The sequence below is a fragment of the Pygocentrus nattereri genome, chromosome 29 (genome assembly GCF_015220715.1).
Source record: "Pygocentrus nattereri isolate fPygNat1 chromosome 29, fPygNat1.pri, whole genome shotgun sequence".
Lineage (NCBI taxonomy): Eukaryota > Metazoa > Chordata > Actinopteri > Characiformes > Serrasalmidae > Pygocentrus > Pygocentrus nattereri.
Genome location: NC_051239.1, coordinates 13,013,751 through 13,034,272, shown reverse-complemented (window position 1 = coordinate 13,034,272; position 20,522 = coordinate 13,013,751). Strand labels below are relative to the sequence as shown.

Sequence of the window (20,522 nt, the reverse complement as noted above, 5' to 3'; positions counted from 1 at the left end):
ACATATAACAATCCATAATTATTGATCTCGCACTATACAGAAAAATAAAGTTGAGAGATTCTTGGCCTTCCCACCAGAAGTACCTTGTTTGTAAGAGATCCAAGTGACACAAAATGACTCCCACCTGTTTGGAAAATGAGTCCTCCAGGTGAGTGTAGTCCCCCGGGCGGGTGGGCGGTCCAGGCTCCAGGTCTGGAGAGTGTGGAGGGCCCATGCCCGGGCTATGGTGGGTCTGTGGCTGCGCCTGAGGCTGCCGATCATCAAATGAATACTGCATGCGCATATTGGACAGTATGATGCGGCGTGTCATGCGGCTCTCGGAGGCCGAGCTTCGTAGGCGCTCGAAGTTCTTGTTCATGCGATACTGCCGGAAGGCAGTCTGGATGGTACGCGCTGCTCGTCTGCTCAGGAAGTAGCCGCCGTACTTCCTCTCCAGCATCTCCACCTGGAATGTGATGCATGTTCTGTCACTTTAAACTTAAGAAAGCCCAGTTCAGGTTATTCAGTTTGCTGAAAAAAGTTTCTTTCTGCTGATTAAAAACGAATAAGGAGGAGGCAACATTTATACCAAAGTCTCATTGATGGACTGCTGTTTGGATCAGTTTGGCTTCTTAAAAAATATCAAAGTCTGCAAAGTCTGCTCCTAGATCTGCACTCCCATTTAACATTTTTTATAGATGGCAGTGGTTCTTACGTTGCTACTTTGGAATTTTTCTTTTACTTACTGATAACTGCTTTGCTTGCCTTTCTTAAACGTACCTGATTTTTCATAGTCACAGGTTCGGACTTCCTCATTTAAGGTTTTGCTGTTTTTTCGGGTTTTTTTTTTTTTTTTTTTTACTTTTTTCACATTTTAGCATAACAATAAAAATCATATATACTTTGTATACTACCAAAAACTTTTTTCTTCAGTTTTAAAAATAGTCTTTGTCCACTCCAACAGCTTTGAAATATCTTTTAGTCCACACGTAAATGCAACATGTGATACATTAATGAGACATATTTAATATTTGCGACATTTAAAACAGAATGCAGTACATTCTGACAGCCCTTCGCTGCAATGTATTGACAAAGTAAAGCTAAATTCCATTATAAACCTGTTATAAACCTAAAAATAACGCCTACACTGCTGAGCACACAGAACCAACCCAGTCATTAGCTGTATTTCCTACAGATTTGTGCATGAAAACATGGCATGCATGCTTTTAAAAATCATGTTTTCAACAATATTTGGATATCTCTGGGTGCTGCCTAAGTCACGTGCATATATTCAGGGATCTTTCTTAGAATAAATTATGAAATTCAAGTTTTACAAATGAAACTCTGAGCAAAGAGCAAAAGCAAAGAGGGGCTTTTAAGCCAGTTATTTGATAGTTTTGATGTTTTCTCTATTATTCTATTAAGTGAAAAAATAGTAGCAAGAAAAAAGAACTGGGTTTGAGAACTGTATATGTTACATCATGTACCTTCTTGTCTTGGAGGTCTGTGGATAGCTCATAGCTGTCTGATAGAGCCTTGCAACGCTTGTTCTCCTCCTCTTCCTGCTTGCGTAAGGCCAGGCTTGCCGGCTGGTTGCGAGTGCGCTGGGCCCAGGCGAGGGTGGCTGGGCTTGGTGGGGCCACCACCGGCCCCCGAGAGCCCGGGGGGCCACAACTGCCGTCGTTGTAGCGATCAGAGCGATGTATGTAGGGGACCTTACTGTTGTCTGAAAAGGGGCTCGACTCTGAAGCCTGAGTCTCCTCCTCAACACTATATTTAGAGAGAGAGCAAGATAAAGAGAGGGTGGAAGGTAAAGGTAAAGCTTCAAATCTCAAACAACCACCACGCTCCATAAATACGGCATAAGATAAAAATCACCAGCTCTAGCAATTCACCAGTTCACGGCGTTGTTCATTTTCCATCGACTTTGCACTTTCAATCACAGATAACATTCTTAACTGGGAGACTCTGGAGAGCTGTCATTATATTGAATGGAAACAAAATCAATGAACAGTTCATTACTTTGCTAGAATTTTCAGACTATAAACCAAGTCTTCGCAACACTGAGAGTAACAGCCTTCTTTTTCAAAAATGACTCCTCTGCTTAAGAACACTAATGTGCCAGCTTATAGAGATTCCAGTGCCAGTTAGCCAATTGAAGGCTATTACATCAATCATTGTTGCTTTTATCTAATTATATTTTGAAAAGAAGACTGGTTTTATATATTTAAAACAAACTGCACTATTCACACCTTAAAGTAAGTTAGGCTGTAATATAAAAACTAGGCCTGTCAAACAAAATAATGAACAATCAAAATAATTTAAATGTTGGATCATAATTCATTCCATTTGTCTTATTTACTTAAAACAGGTAATTTATGAGTCTATATGAGAGAACAAAATAAGCTTCAGCAGAATACATTTATTACTTTCCATTACTTCAGTTAAAAAACTGTCATTTCCATAGAGTGAATGCACTTTCCAGTTTTCATGACTGAGGCCTAGTGAGAGCAACAGTGGCTGCATGTTACAATTAATGTATTTATTATATACTGTACTGGTTAAAAGTCAGAGACCACCCTTTGATTAGTTATATTTCCAGTTAAGACAGCCATTTAGTAATTTAGTAAGTTATTTTTTCAGTGTCAGAAAAAACAGGTATTTACAAAATTACACAAAATAATCCGCACCAAGTCTAATACTGTCACGATTGGCCCCTCCCAGTCCTGTCCATGTGCTCGTGTTGTTTATTTCACTCTCCTGCCCCTTATTTTGTGACTCCGCCCCTTATTGTTTCCACCTGTTTTCCACCTGTCCCTCGTCATCCCTGTGATATTTAGGCCCTGTGTTTTCCTGAGTTTCTTGTTGGTCTTTGGATGTATGTTTGATGTATTGGTTGTATTGTTTGATGGATGTATTGTATGTTCTGTTCAAAGTGTATTGTTTGGATCCCGTGTTTCTTACGTTATGTCTGTTCCCCCGTTCTCTATGTGTTGGCTCTATGACTCTGGACTGTCTTGACTATGATCCTGGATTTACCCCGAAAAAATCTTGCTTTTCTCCGCACATGCGTCTGCCTCTCATCGCTCTATGTTACAAATATCGAATCCATGTTTAATTTGTTCAGTCTAGTAGACCATCAAAACTCAGATAAACATCAATTAAAGCTTTTATCTTTGAGAAAGAAAAGAAAACAATTTGCACTAGAACACATTTACATGTGACATGGAATAAAATTTTATGCACTGATGACTCTATACTTGTAATTGGGATTTTCTGGATCATAAGAAGCTGCAACCAATCTTTAAGACTGAACTTTGGTGTGGAAAATATACCTGCCGATTTCTTTGCAAAACTGAAAGTGAGTCTCCTGAAAAGAAAGGAAGCTGTAAAAGGCAAGGGATGGACACACTAAATACTAAAAAAACTACATTTAGTTATTGTTTTCTGTTAAATAATTTTTTTAGCTTTTTCCTGATGTTGAGAAAAGGATAACGTATACTTAATGATCATTTTGACTTGAAATTAAATAAATGAAAAGGTGGTCTCTGACTTTTAACCAGTATTGTATCTTAAACATGCTGTATATTATATATAAACTCAATACATACAGTATATATAAACTCTTAGATTTTATAGATTCTTGTTACAGAGGTTCTTGAGGATAGCTGAGGGTAAAACATTAACTTTGAAGCTACTGAAATTATTAATAAAAACAGAAATAGACAGGGAAAACACAAGAAAGCCCTTAGGCTTTTTTCACTGTGGTCCCTAATGCCAAGACGGCATCATTATTTACTCATATTTACTTTAAGTCATAATGGCTCAGTATTTAGTACAGCCACTGTTTGCCTTAAGCACAGCTTAAACGCTCTCTGGCATTCATTTGACAAGTTTCTGCTGAACTGGAGAATACACATTCTTCCAGCTTCTCTTTAGAGCCCAGAGAGTGTACATTTCTCCTTTCTCTATGGTTTCAAAAATATCCAAATTGTGTTGAGGTTTGGTGACTATTTTTCCAAACAAGTGTTTCTCAAACAGCTGCATTTTTCTCATTTCATTGAAACCATCATTTCAAAGAAACCAATACAGGTGGCCGTACACTCAGACCTCTGAACTCTCTACTAAGGCCAAATAGTAAATGTCAATGGTGAACCATGACTAGGCTTTCAGTTTGGGCCATAAATGTCAATAAATGCTCATTTCTTTAGCTTCTCTAAGGGGTTCTACTAGTATTTTAGAGCTAAGCTAATGCAGACTCACATGAACATTTTTCAGGTTAAATGTGGATATTTGAAAAAGATATCACTTATTTTATTTGAATCTTGTAACACACATTTTAACACATTTTATCGTATAGCAGTTGTACAGTGATTCTTTCAGTAAAGAGTCAGGTGACCACTTGTCCTTGCAATCAGTGGCACCTCTAGGACCTCCACAAAGCCTAGAATGACATTGTTCTTACAAAACTAGTCCCACCCACTGGAAATCACTGGCAAGTTAGGTCTGGCAAGTTAGGTCTTCAGTTCTGCTACTGAAGTCCTAACCAATGGGAGTGCTACCTTGGCTGAATCTTCATAAATAGCATGAAGAAAAAAACATCCTGACAATATGGTTTCAAGAATTTGCTTTCAATCAAAACTTAACAATGCAATAAAACTAGTACTACAGTATGTGTGGTAGTGGCTGCAACTGCAGAGTTTAAATAGAACAACATTAATGTTGCATAATATTTTTTAATTCACAAAAATCATTAAGACTTTGAAGGCCTGGAAGGCCCTGACGGTGTCGCACTGGTAAAAGTTGTTCATGGATATGTTGAACAGGACATGTTTGCCCTGAAACAGCTCAGAATTCACTCACGTGTAGAATTCAGCTTCCTGAAGCATGTCTCCTGTTTTGCTGGGTAGCATTAGTGCAGTTATTTTGATGAACAAACTCACACACACACGTTCACAAACACACAATGCTTGGAAATAATGCTTGGAATAATGCTATTATCTAACCTGTCAATATTAAAACAAAACTACTTGACAAAACTCACAAGGTCTCACTTTTTCCGTCATCCAGAAACGCAGAAAGTAAACGTGCAGAGCCACTGCCCCTGTCAGCTTTGCCACAGGAAACGCACCAGCATGTGATAATAATACATGGGGTCAGACATGTTTCCAGCAGCACCATTTATGTTTGGATCAAATTAACAGTCCCAACTGCCCTGAAGCCTGAAGCATTTCCTTTCCCGTTTTCTGCCTGTGTGTTTCAATTTAACTCTGAACTCTGAACACTTACTGTTCTACAGCACAGCGTGGCTCTTTTCTCTACCAAACAACAGGTACGCATTAAATGCCGGCCTGGAAAGGCCGGGCGCAAACAAAAGGACAATCATCTCCTGTCACATGTACATTATCGTACAAAGACATAAACAATCATGTAACATGCTCCCCACAAGGAACAATAGAGGCAGAAATAATAAACACCCCCCCACACTTTAACTTACTGTAAACACATGCAAACACACATGCACACACTCACTTCTCCACCTAACAACTTAGCAGAAGCTTTCTCTTGACTTTAGTCCCAAGTATCCCAAACAGAGGCTGAAAGGCTCAATAATCCAACAGAACTGCGACTTTGAGGCTTTGGAGCAACTTGGCTGTTATGAGAAGAGAGTCAGGAGGTCAGCAGCACCTGGTCACATGTCCATACTTCACCGCCCTCCCTCTCTCCCTCCCTCCCTCTCGCTATGCTCATTACATGAATTGTGAAAAAAGTCAATGTCCTGTGGAACGAGTGACTGAGACCAGTCACCACCCTGTCTGCCTCAAATGCTTTTGCACATTTTCACATGATTCACTCCTACATCTGTATCTTTATCACCTGAGAATGACTGTACAGAAACAAGCACATTTTAATGTGGTTATTAGCACAATGTAGCGATCCTGAAGGATTGTAAACTCTCAGGAAAAAAAAAGGTACTGAACTGTCACTGGGGTGGTACCTTCAAGGGTGCATCTCAGTACCTCTAGTCAGGGAACATAACTGTACTACAATGCATTAAAACTATATATCGATGCTGTCTGAAGAAAACCTCGTATCTCCAAAATGGTAACTTTACAGGAGAAGGAAAAAAACTACTTTACTTTTAATGCAAGTCAATGGAACCAGACGTCTTTCAAAGTTATTTTGGGCAGTTTCTTTAAGTCCATTCCTCATGAAATTTACAAACATTTTAAAAGGCCATGATTGTTTTCAAATTCTGTCAAAAACTGAAAAATGTCAAAAATGGAGATACAAGGTTTTATTCTGACAACAGCGATATACTAAGTTGTATTAACTCCACACACCTCGTCTCGTCTCCAGGCTCGTTTATTTTATTGTTCTGTTTTAAAATATTAGGCTAAGAAAAGACACAAATATGTAAGTTTCCGCCTGGAAAAACCACTATAGTACCTAAGGTATGGCCTGCACAGAACCTTTATCTCTAACAGTGTATGCAGTCAGGGATAATGGAGCAAAAATTAACCCAGGAAAATGTATATTTAATGCATTTAACCCGTTATGTTTTATAAAACACTTCTATTACCTAAGCTCAACATTGAAGTCCCTATAATTACTGAATAATACATCTTACTCTGTAATAAGCCTGGGATTTTAAGGGATTAAACAGGTTTAAGTAAAATGTATTTTTGACTGTTTTTGTTCCATAAAAGTATTTTTTATACTTGTTTTTTCAGTTACTCAGTTGTGTGCATGAGGTACAAGATTCACACTTATATTATTTTATTAACCCTTTGGTGGCTGTAATACAGAATCATTTTGAAGCATGTAAACAAATCACACCATACAGCAGTGTTACAACAAAGATTTCCAAAGTAAACAATGAGATAAGTCCACATCCCTCCACATGAATTCAAAACTGTGAATTTTAGAAAGTTTTTATGTTCAGACTCATCAAAAATGTGCTACATTATGTCATGTGAATAAAATATATTTCAGTTTTTTTTGTGCTGATATTTGCTGTTCTACTTCACAGGCAAAAACTAATCTGCCACATCACACTAAACATATTTCTTTTCCTTTTTTTTCCTTTTTTGATCCCACAAACAGGGAAATTCCACCTCTGTATTTAACCCATCCATGAAGTGAAACACCACATACACACTAGTGAACACACACACTAGGGGGCAGTGAGCACACTTGCCCGGAGCGGTGGGCAGCCCTATCCATGGCACCTGGGGAGCAGTTGGGGGTTAGGTGTCTTGCTCAAGGACACCTCAGTCATGTACTGTCGGCCCTGGGGATCGAACCGGCAACCTTCCGGTCACAGGGCCAGTTCCCTAACCTCCAGCCCACGACTGCCCCCCCAGTTAGTGTCAGATGTGGCAGAAAGCTCATCTGCTTCAAACAACATAGAAATCTACTGAATGAAGTGTGTTTGCACTGATCTACCACAGTTTTTAGCAACTGTTACAACTAGCATTTCTGTTTGTTATGGTTAACCATACTGTGTGTTAAGCTGTAAAAACTGAACTCAGCTTCCGCTGAATTGTAGGTGGCAAAAAACGAAATTTAATTTGTAGCAAAGATGTGAAGGTAGCTTGAATAAAAAAATATTAATCTTTTTCAAATACTTTAAAAATGATTTAGCAAAAAAAGCAAAAATGCATTAGCTTGCGCTCTGCTGTCTACTATATTACACTGTTTCTTTTGTCGTGTTTTATCTACAAACTATTTGCTAAATCTCTATTTGGGTATATTAATGATAGTGTTAAGGTTAAGAGTTGGGGTCAAGTTTAAGTATGGGGCATAATGTTAGGGTTAGAGTGAGTGTCAGGTATTTAGCTTAACGTAGCTTAAAGCTGCACTTTGCAACTTTGGGAAACTCTGGGATTTGGCGACATCTCTGTTGGAAATATGTAATTGCATGAAATGTGTGGAAGAACATTCTGTAACGTTGGTTGTGCGGCAGTTGTGTCTGCGTCACCATAGATAACTGACAGCTAACTGACATTACTATTCATACAACAGCTGGGCAGCACATATGTCCATTAGTTATGTAAGGCTCCACTCAGACCGATATCTATTTAGGCAATATTAGCCAAGGATATATTATATTGGTTTATCAAACTGTAGGCCTAGCAGACAAACTCTGAAGCAAAAAAAGACATTGTTATCAAAGTAACTGGCAAATATTAGCGAAGTAGCCAGCTAGCGTTAACTATACAGCTTCATAGTTTCATGAGTACACTGCATTACATTACAGAGGTAACATTAAATTCTACAACAGTAATTATCTGGCTGGCTACTTTCAGTAGGTACTCAGAAAAAAACCAACATACCATGTCCAGCAATAAAAAAGCCAAGATCAGTCCCACTCCTGAGGACCTTCAGGTCACAGAGCTGTATCCACCTCCGAAAAGCTTGAGCTCTGGCTCTACCTTTTAGCCTGCCAGCGTTCTGATGAATTGTGTTATCTTGTTGAAATGTCCAGCCATAGCGCATATTTACAGGTAGAGCTCTACAAAAACCTGTAAGTAGATTGTTTTGATAGTCTAAATTATGCAAAGCTGCGCCAGCTTCTTGTTTGAGTTTTCCTGTTTCACCTTAAATGGTGCAGCAGATACATTTTGGGGCCTCAGGACACTGAATCACTCAGGCACTCACTACGTAATAAAAATCTGAAGAAGCTGGTAAATAAGAAGCTGACTTCAGCCTCATCTAAAACCCAAGTAGTAATATTAAACTGTCTTTACAGAATTAACATTAAAAACACAAAAGAACACATTTAAACACGGCCTTTCCTTGCAATAGGCTACTAATTATATGCGTGTGCTTGGTATGACCACTTAATGGAAAGGACAGATTACTGTAACACTGGTTCTACGTTTCTTTGCTTTAATTACAGGTGATTCTGCAAATGACTGGATTTGCCGTTCTGATGTCTTCAGCAATATTCAGCAATATCTCTCTTCTTCCTTTCACTAACTTTTAGCACTGTACAGATCAGCACTGTGAGCAACGCCCCTGCAAACACTGCTCAGACCATATTGAGCTGGACCTTCTTTTTGAGTCTTTGTGTGTGACGCTAATATGTAGAGACGTCTTTACATATTAGGATATTTGGTAATGTTGGCTGTGCTTCCCCTTCCCCGAGCAGACAAACCTGATGAATGTGAGTGAGTTGAAGTGCATTCAAAGACAGCTCAGTCAAAACTTGAATGATCTACTGTTATCATCATATTTTCATCAATATTGATTTTAAGACTTATGACAATGATTTTAAACATTGAGCTGAGCCTGTGACGTTCAAGATGAATGACATGGTCTGAAAACTCCTAAAAAACTTATCACCTCTAACTTTTAGAGTATTATTATTTCAGGCTTTACAGGGTGACTCACAGCAGTGCAAACACACCTTTAAACAATAAAATATTTTAAAAAACTACATAGTGAAGCTTTAAGAAATTAAATAGCATTTACAGTGGATCTTCAGAATAAAGTGTGAGCCCTCTTTCAAATGTCTAGAAGACATACTTAACTTGTTTTCTTGCTTTTCTGTCCCTTTGTTTGCCCTCTTTGTAATTTTCAGCCCAGAGTTCAAGTGGTTTCCTGAGTTTGTGAGGTGCTGAGGGACAGGAGAGAGGCCAGCAGGAAGACTGAGCAGCCGTTCTGTTTGGGTGCTGGCGTGTTTTTTATTTATTTATTTATTTATATTTTGGTGAGCCAAAAACTGAACCTATGTCAGCACACCTCCTACAGGGTGCTAACTTTGTTTGACACAAAGTTATTTGGGTGCTGCAGACCACTCCACAGTGGAATTAATTCAGCCAGCTGAGCTTGCGTTTTGTTTTTAACTTGAACAGCTTCAGTTGCTCATAGGCTGACAGTCCTTTCGCCAGTGTGTTATGAAGCATCTGCTTATGTCCTGTCGAGACATCTTGCAGGCTATTTCAGTAAACTGCTCCAGCAAGCAATGCTAACGAATAGTTATTATCAGTGTCAGACTGCTGTGGCTATCCCAAGCACATGAACAGGATTGTTTATGCTGTTTTTGTTTCCATTTAAATCTACCATATTAAAACTATTACAGACTGCAGCCAGCAATTACAAAACAAGCTACACCTACAGCAGGCCCAGTCAAAAACAGGGCCCAGTCAAAAACAGGGCCCAGTCAAAAACAGGGCATGGGAGAGAACATTCTTCTGCCAACAATCACACAAATTTGGGCTGTTTTGTTTTTCTCTGTGTCGCTCAGTGACGTCATGTCATATACTACTGTTGGTGTAATGATTTAATATCTGTCTCAATGCATTGTTTATAATTTCTCCCAGTATACGTATTTCAATTGTAAAAGGAAAAGAAAATGCCTTTTAAATGCTATAATTCGATTGCTCTGCTGTAGTGTACTAACAACCACATAACATGTTTACAGAGATAATATAATGCAGTTAGATAACGGTGCTTCTGTTTAACCATATCTGTCTGACTTCTATTTGCTTTAACGCTGTTCTCTATTGCCATTCACTCGTTTCAGCATTGATATTATAAAGATGACATGAAGAATAAAGCAGGAGACACCGTAAAGAGCCAAATAATGCTCTTGATTTGTATAAACCCACAGGCTGTACTGAATTTGAACTCACAAAACACCTGACCTCAGGGCTGCAGTGCTCTACACAGCCTCCTCTCCTAATGTGAAAAGCATGTTGTTATCGTTACTTTGGGAGCTTAGACAGAGAAAATCATCCTCTAAAACTGTTGTCCAAAATATAGAACTCTTATCTAGATGACCACGTTATGACCCCCTTGAATGATCTCACAAGCCCCAGGCTGAGAGCCACTGCCTTAGATAAATTATCAGCTTGCACTGCAGATGTTTCAGCTGAAATAATTACTATGTAGCCATATCATTTTAATTAGTTAGTATTTTGGCAAAAACAGTAGATTTTCTTTTTTGCTATGCCATCTCAAATTTGTCTGTGTGATTATTAGTCAACATTTAGATTTATTTGGTTTCTCTCACATGCACAAACACACACACACACACACACACACACACACACACACACAAACACTCACCAGTGGTGGACAATAAGTAAGTAAATGTAACTCGTTACTGTACTTAAGTAGTTTTTTCGTGTATCTGTACTGAAGTTTTTCCATTTTGGGCGACTTTTTCCTTTCACTCCACTACATTTCAAAGTCAAACATCTGACTTTTTACTCCACTACACTTTGAGAAATCTGTCGTTCCTTTTGGTTTCTGTGTGTATAAAAACGTAACATGTCAAAAAGAAAGAAGCGCAAAGCAGAAACACCAATCAGGGCACAGCGGTCACTTTGTTTAGAGCTGGTTTTGACCTGTTGGTCATACTGACCCAGTGCAGCACACAGTTCAATATCAGTGCAGCAGTGTAAAATTTTGGGAGAGTCTGTTCAACATAAATGATGAACTAACCTAACTTTGTGTAAATAGAGCACAATATAGAAATATGTCCACATATGCAGTTGTGACTGACATCATTCTTTTTTCTGAATTTATACAAACACTTTCATTTTATAGTACACACACATGCACACAGCAAGCTCTTTTGTAATCACTTCTGTTGCAAACAAACTTTACTCTAAGTAATTTGATACAGTTTTTGCCTGAGAAACATTAGGGGAAGTGTTTTAGTTCATTACATTGTATCAGTGCTTTTCAACTCTAATATTTCTTACATGTGCCTGTATCGCTGTCACTGAATTATACAGCTGTTTTGAATCAAATCGTTCAAAATGTAAAGAATCACTCTTGAATAAAATTCAAACCAATGAAACAATTTGCTGTCAAAGATTCATACCCCTAAATGCTACACGATGAACGTCAGTATGACATGCAGCTATTTTTGGACAGGAACTTGTACAACATAATATAACTAAGGTCCAATATATGGCACAGCTTGCATATTGGGTCCTGCCTCAAACTCAAAACCTTTCGATAGTACAATCTCTGGATGTTTTAGTCCCACCAGGCAGCACCACAAACAACAAATAAACAAAACATAGTTAAAGTGCAAAACTTATTCACACGCTTAGTATTAATTGTAAAAATCCTCTTCATATCCATCTTAAAGATGCCAGGATTAATAAAATGCTTCAAGGTGACCCACAATTAAGAAAAACACTTCAGGCTATGAACAAGCATGACGAGCCCATCCAAAGCTGCTTCTACTTTCAGGTTTCAGTGTGTGTCCGCATGTATCAGTGTGTGTGTGTATATATGGCCACTTTGCCCTTTCTCTTCTCCTTTGCCAGTTTTATCCCCTCTTCATCCCACACTTCCTGACCACCCACCCACACACACAAACACAAACATACAGGAGAGGAGGAATCAGAGTTGCTTAGAGACAGTTGCCATGAGACCAGAGTGGGAGGGGAGACAGTCCTTGGAGAGAGGGGATGAGGTTGCTATGGTTACTGAGGTTTCATATAGCGGTTGTGGGTGTTGTGAGAGAAAGCTGCAGGTTGTGAAAATAACTTGTAGTGTTACGGATGAATATTGCAGCACGGCTCCCATGACACTCAGCCAAACTCGCAGAACCACACACTGTTGTGGTTTTTTTTTTTTTTGGTAGGTCAGTGGAAGAGGCTTAATAAACAAAGAGATAACTAAAAAGTCTTGAGGGCAAAGCTACATTTAAAACCTACATGACGTTGCATTATGTAATTATAACTCCTAAAATGCAAATTGTTCTGTAGCCATAAAACCAAACCCTGCCTGAGGGTTTCCTCAAAGTTCTCCCCTTACTTCAGTGCATCGACTCATGTGCCTCTGAAACAGCCTCTTTTCACTGCAACAGTGTAGGTAGCTGGGATCGTTTTCATTCTGACTATAAATGAATAAATGAAATTTAGCTGTGAAAGCTTCACAACTGATAGACTGTGGAGGAACATCTGAAAAGTTCAGACAGTCCTTTCAGAAAACCAGCCTTGAAACATCATGGATAACAGAACAATTTACACTGAACAATAACTGTAGCTGAAACAGGGAGCCACTGTGCAGGCAGAGGAAGAAAATCAGGCTTCCTCGGGTCATGCTGTGCACACTTATTGCCACCATTTGCAAACTGATGACAGGTAAACAGAGCTAGAAGATCAAAAAAGGCACAAAGGCTAAAGGTGACCTTTCAAGGCCTCTTTCATTTCACCCGTTTCATGCTTGTAAACAAAGCGTTCTGCGCCTACCTCGCCTTCACAATTTCTGCCAAGCTCAGTTTGCAGATTTAGGTCATCAGTCAGCGACACGTACTGGGTAACTATGCATGTTATGAAATTATGATTCCCCAAGCAGTACATTCACAAGAAACTTCAATGTAACAGGCCAGAATCTTTTAAGACTGAGGCAGATGGTACTGGCCAGCCACTGACCTGTGATAATCAACAGGGCCTTGAATTTACTTCTTGCTGATAAATGTTAGTGACAACTACAATGAAAACACAATATTTCAGCTGCAGAATGCTCTTCTATGATTCCTCTGTAGAATTCCGGTTTTCCGTAGCACCCTGCCTTTGGAAAACGTTTAACAATGAAGGTGCACTGAGGGCATATTTTCTTCTAGCATTCCCTGAGGGTAGGGGAACAGGATGAAAGAGGTCACAGTGAAGCAATGAGGGGTTGAACACCTGGAGCAAATTGACGTTAAGTGCTTTAAACCGAAATGCACTTCTCAAACCTTGGAAAGTGCAGTCCTGCCAGCCTTTGGCACAAAGCCATTTTCCCGTCTGAACCCTCCCAGGGTTGAACTTGCTACTGTCCAGTGGCCTTAATCAATCAACAACCTGATGAGCTAGGAGGGGCTGAATGTCAGAAATGGGTAGCAGGGTTGCAATCACAGAGGGCTCAAACTACCATACCCATAGCAATAGAACATACTAGGCTTATGAGATTATGTGAAAAATAGCACCGTCTGACTGTGTCTCATAACTATTACTGTTGAATTTTCAGTTTAGTACAGCATTCAGCATTATAAAACAAGATATTTTAAAATAAACACTACATGGTGAGTGTGTTGTTCCTCACTGAGGTAAAGAAAAACAGATATTTTAAAACGAGGGAGGGTCTGCTCTCATTGTGGGCTTGCTTGTTTCATTTTTATTGTACTTCATGCATTTTAAACAAAGTACTTTGTTTGCTTCGTGGACTTGTGCGATACCTGTGCAGAATAAACTGAGAGGCTTGCAATGAACGACACAATGTGATATGAGATCTTGGTAAAAAAACTAATGATTTGGTAGCTCTTTCTGTAGCTTAAGCAATATTAATACTTTAATGGTCTGTGTACACAGTATTCAAATGAACTCTTCACCTATTATGATCTGCAGTGTCAGTCATAAGTTGCAGGCTCCCTATCAGTAGCTACACCTCGAAACATTACAACAGAAGGCAGAGCATAAACCCCATTTATAGGATAACCTTCCTGTCAGTGTTTTGGTATCAGACACAATCTCAATAGTTCAGTCTAAGCTAAAAACCTCATTATTCAGTCAGGCCTTTAGGTAGTGATGAACTGAAATGAAAATTTTTGGCTGAAAACAAAATTCAGAACACAATGGGTAAATAATTGCATAAATTTATATGATTTTATACATTTTATAAATTCATCTTTTAATTCATGCTTAAAACATACATGAATGCATGAAACTTAATCGAAAACTACAAAGTAATACAAAAAAACAATTAGGATTGAAAAGTCATCTTTCAATAGAATTTTACACAGAGGACTCTGTGAATTGTGCCTATATTGAGTGGCTGCAGCAGTTTCAATGTGTCGTGACTAGTGCAGGAGGGCAAGGGAAACCTAACCTAGGTTTGTTGACAGCAGAGTGGAAAGTTGCTACTGTCTCAATAGTGCTTATCCTTCCTCTTGAATTTCCCCTTTTACCTAAATTGGTATGGGTACTTCACAATCTATTTGTTTATATTTAATGGCAAAAATGTAACATATCACTTACTCTTCACAAACTCACTGTTTTTAAGATAAAGAGTGCCAAGTGAAATAAGTTAGGCTGAGTCAAGACTAGTAAAACTAGCTGATGATTAGCATTTGTCTGCTTATATTGACAGACTGACTGAAGTGCACATTTCAAACCATGTACTACAGCTTTTTGTGGAATGGTCCAAATTAAATTTTGACTGAAATTCATACTTTTAACGTGTATTGTAAACCCTCACCTGAGGATTTCAACAGGCAGACTACCATCACTTCTCCTTCAGATGTGTGCTTAGCTTTATGATTGCAAATCCCTGCAAAAACACCTAACCTGTTATGCTCTAAACCTGCCTTATGCTCATACTGAGCTTCTCTTCTACCATGTATTTATATCTAACATCCTGTAATATGTCAGACATCAGCTGTCCACTGTCCACCAGATCTTTGACCGAACTTGAACATTAGTCACTGGTTTATCTCAAAGATGTTTTCTCTGTAAGATCTGAATGGCTGCATTTCTTGCTGTTTTACCTAGTCATCCTAGGCTAAAGCATACTGGCACAGTGCGCGGATCCAAAGAAGACCCTGGGAAAAGCAATACAGCAAACATAAAAACCTAAACCTTATCATGGTAGGCGAAAGCAAAAGCTTCGGTAAACAAGTAAAATGTTCATCTATGTCTTACCTTTGATGACCTGATGCACTGAAGTAATGTTAGACATTTGCTAAGACATTTTCCCAAATCCCATTTCAACCTTTGTTGTGTAAGGGCATTGTAAGTGCCAAATTAGCAGAAAACTGACAATGACAATGTTTTTTAAATTGCTTTTTGGCTGTGAATCAGTAGAAAACAACATATTTTACAGGACAGAATCTCATTTAATAAATTTCCCCAGTTACATTTTTTAACCACAACTGGGGCTTTGACTTCAAACATCTGCACGGTGATAACATACTGGACAGTTGAGGCAATGGAAGATAGCAATGGTCACTAAGCACTAATTGAAGGGCTGATAAAAGAAGATGAATCTTAGTGGAGAGCATAATCATTTGATTGGCCATTGTATGACAGCAAACACAAACACAAATCAAATTTCTGTATCTTAAAAACTCAGCACCATAAAGGCTAATAAAGCCTATGTCCTGAGATCAATCTGGCTACAACCCTGCTGTAGTTTTTTAGGAATAAGCCAAGAGAAAGAGAAGATGGCAGGAGGAAGTAAGGTTTACTTTTTTTTTTACTTTCATTTTTAAGTAAGACATTAAAAGACAATAAAGACGGTTACGCTGGAATGTTGTAATGACCTGCTCAACAGGTTGCGTATTTGTGCAATCAAACCTTTACCTTGAAAGGAAAGTCAAGAGCAGAATTACCAAGATTTTTTCCTGCTCAAGAATGTATAACAATATTTATTGTATAGCGTATATTGTATTATATAGCGTTTCATACTGAACTAAAACATACAACTGAATCATAAACAAACATGAAGAAGTCTTTTTGTTCTGTGTTTTACTTGGTGTTCATGCTACACCCAACTGTGGCTTTAAACTGTAATGAAATGTTAACCATGCAATCTTTACCCACCCACAAATACGAATGCAAGCTCAAACAGCAAGCCGAAACAAGCCAAAGTGTGTAATACCAACACAAGAAATGCAAAAATGATGCGTGTCAATAAGACCTCAACTTTACAAGCAGGCATAGCAACCATTCCCATGGCATGACATCTGCATTGTCCTACTTCTTATGCCAAGTTTTGCAAGAGGAAGCAGCATGTTCATAATTGGCTCTTTTTTTTTTTTGTTTTTTTAAGCAAATGCTTCACATAGTGTGCATAGCTCAGTGCTGGGAATATTTTGCAACACAGGATCTGTGATATAGCTCCAAACATGGACCCCGGCACAAACAAGGGGATCAAGCTCTTATCTTAAGGCCATGATCTAAAGGCTAATGCTTAAAACCATCCAATTCAGAGGTTAATATGTAAACAAAGTAATTGAGATTGGTTTGATTTGAAATGGTTCACTGTGGAGAATCTTACTGACTGTGACAGATTAAGATGCAAATACAGACATTTTATTTACTACCCAAAGTCACCTTTGAACCTACAGGTGTCTTCTGAGTTTTTATATGTAAATAATGTTGATGATGGTAAATTAGTGGAAAATCTTTAGTGGAAAAGTGTTTAAAATTTTCTTAAAACCCTCTCAAGTACCCTTCAGTCATGAAGATATTACATTAAAATGTTTTAGGCCACAATTTTCTCTCAGAGCTATCTCTGAGGGAGCTTTTATAGTTCATTTCGCTCTTCAGCGTGAACAATTCTGACTTGTTGTGGTAAGTAAACCACTCTGAAAAACTTTGTTTTTTTTCTTAACTGATTAATTATGCAGGAATTAGGTTTTCAGCATCCTGTTGGAAAAGCATTCTACCTGGCTTCTCATGATGCTGCTTGAGAGAATGCCAGGAGTGTGCACCAAGACAAAGTAGCTCTACTGTGAAGAATCTAAAGTAGAGGATAGCTTTCGTTTTACACATTTTGATCACTGCATTAATAATCACTTGACAGTTGTTTCTCAGCTTGTTTCTCTGCTTCACTAAACCCCAGAGTTGACTAATCACAAGAAGGTCATGAACGGGAACTGTCGACAGCCAACTCAATCAAAGCCGAGGAGTGAACTGTTGCTTGCTGAAGTGTGCCATGTCGTCCGCCACCACACTGACTGGCTCCACCATCGAGCTTCACTCCCTGTCAATCAATCTGCTGCCAAGAGATGCAAAAGGGCAATGAAGGGAAAAAAACAGCTTCAGAAGCTGCACATTTGACATCTCTTGAGCTGCTTTTAGCTTTTTTTTTCCACAGAAGTGTCCGGGTCACTAGGAGTAGGCAATGTGACGATACTATCATTGTCATAATTATGTCACAATATGCTTTTCTCAGCATATTAAAGATATTGTCAGTACTTAAAAACTCAACTGCATTTTTCATTACAGCATAATTAGTCTTGTTTAACTGGATTCAGTTATTCTTTTATCATCAGTTTAACACTGTATTATGTTGCTGTTTGTCACTTATGCCTTTGCTTTTAAAGATGACTGATTCCACATTTACACAGACAAAAAGAGAGACAAATAATAACCTCATCAGCATCTTGGGCATGAATAAAATCACCTTGAAGCTTGTTCAAGATAAAGATAAAGCATGCAAAATCTTTTGCCTGATGGGCCTTTGTGAATAAACCATCTTCAACACAGGCAATTAAACAGTATTTACTCATATGTTGAACATTTAGCACAGGAATCGTCACAAAAAGTGCACACACACAAAGAAAACCACCAAAGTTACAGCAGCCCAAATCTAAAATTTACCCAGACAGCACGTACGTATAGCAATATGGTTTGTCATTACCAATATCCTTTCTTATTCTTGTCTTAACACACTCCACTCCACCTGCTTCCTCTCATATTCACTCACACAGCACTTACCTCTTTTTTAGGCTGCATTGTCTGCTTTCACTTCTGAAAAGTCTCCTAATGAGTCCACAGCTCAGTTCTCATCTCTCCCTTATGCTTACTGCAGTACATTTAACTTCATTTCCACTCAGTCTTACCGCTTTTGGTTCTATCCGAAATCCAAACATACATACATACTTCCATCTCATCTCAAGAGTTTCACTTGTATGCTTCACACCTGCTGTTTGATAGGATGGTATACACACGTGTCACTGTGAGGAGGAGCACCAAACACTCATACATACTCAAATGCAACCTCAAGTAACACCCATTCATTACCACATTCTACACATGACTGCACCCTTTTACCTCTTCCTTGCTGCTCTCTCACTAACTATAGAGAGTCAAATGACCGGTCAAGTGCTTTTTCAGACCTAACAGAAAAAGAATGATTTCTGCAAGTATTGTAGTAATACTCTTATTTTATTGTTATTTTCTCTTGAAATTCTTGAAATGCCTAAAAGAAAACCGTCTAATCAGGATTTTCTTCTCTGTGGTGTGTTGGTAAATACAAGCATGTGAGCTTTAGGACTTCAGGAGATAAACTGAAGGCATAAAATGTAAGACTGACGACTAATGTAATCAGGAAGTGTCAGTGGATTTAACCAATCACACATTTCCAAAGAGGAGACCAACTTGTGTTTCAGAGGTTGGAAATAGAAAGCAGCAGCAGGAGCTCTGCGTCAGGGTTCTTTATTGAACTGCTACATATAAGGTTAAATTTATGTTAATATGTCTGTTACAAGGTTCAAATAAAACATGTCATGTCTTTTACAAGCTTCCAATGTCTAAATTTAATAAAAAACATCCAAAACGTTTCATGTGAATCACCTCTATCTTAGCGCTAACATCCTAGTAGAATCCCACATCACATTAGGCAAGGCAAGGCAAATTTATTCGAAAAGCACCTTTCACACACAGTGGCAATTCAAAGTGCTTTACACAAGCACAGAAAAATAAAAGTGTTTCATAGATGTTATGCTTATGATATCCTTTCTGAGCACCTCAGAAAGGCTTCTGCGCTGCGCTACACGTCAGAGTCCTCAGGCAAGTATCCTAATGCTAGCTTTGCTTACTGTTGTAACATTATTCAGTTGTAAGCTGCTCTGGATTAGATGCATACATATAATTGCAGTGGTCAGATATTAGAATGAAAGTATAAATAACACTTTCTCAACTTTCAGCAATGAAAAAACCCAACAATCTAAATCTAGCTGAACGTCTAGGTCACTTAACTAAACACATGGTACTACTAGTACTGGCAACATATCACTGCTGCCATATTACAGACTTGTAACTTCATTTTTCAGGGTTTTTTAATCCATTTGAAGATGCAAGCTTCCCTTTAGAATGGGACAGCATTTTATGATAAATGGACCAACAGAAACTATCCAAAGTCTCTTTTCATTAAAGTTCTTATAAAGCAACCATAACAGCTGTGATTTACAATAAAGCAGATAATGATGTTGGTGACTTCTGTTAAAGAAATCATAACTAGTCCTAAGATACAGCAAAGCCATAATAAAGATATGACTAAAACAGGCAATAGGCTGTTTTTTGGGGGTGTTTGTGATGTGAACTTTAAATGCAGGCAAAAATAGATAGCATACTGTAACTTACCCACTTTCTGAGAGTTCCCATTCAGACTGGTCCGGTATGATAACAACCCCACCCTCGAACAAGTGAGCAGAGACATACGCTCAGCTGCAGTGCAAGGCTAACATTCCTCACAGGTTTTTAACAATTTTAAAGTGACTCACTCTGCTTTAGGCACAGCCTGAGGAAGCTGTGTGTGTGTGTGTGTGTGTGTGTGTGTGTGTGTGTGTGTGTGTGTGTGTGTGTGTGTGTGTGTGTGTGTGTGTGTGCGCGTGTGCGCGTGTGCGCGTGTGTGTGCGGAAATATGACGCACATTTGGTGCCAGAAAGAGCGAGAGAGAGAGAAACAGACAGACAGAAACAGAGAATAGGTTTTTCTTTTGCTTAGTTCACACTGGAATAGTAGGCGTGGGCTACTCAAGAGAGGCGGACACCTCAACAGACACCTGCACCGCTAAGACAG

At 38.7% G+C, this 20,522-nt stretch overlaps 1 protein-coding gene across 1 annotated transcript in view; it reads right to left on the bottom strand.

Annotated features, from left to right (window-relative positions):
• Positions 1 to 20,522, bottom strand: part of iqsec2b (IQ motif and Sec7 domain ArfGEF 2b) — a 95,417-nt gene that overhangs the window by 10,052 nt on the left and 64,843 nt on the right. The window contains 2 exon segments of the mRNA XM_037536085.1: positions 125 to 445; positions 1,467 to 1,749. Coding sequence (XP_037391982.1) covers positions 125 to 445; positions 1,467 to 1,749 — 604 coding nt within the window.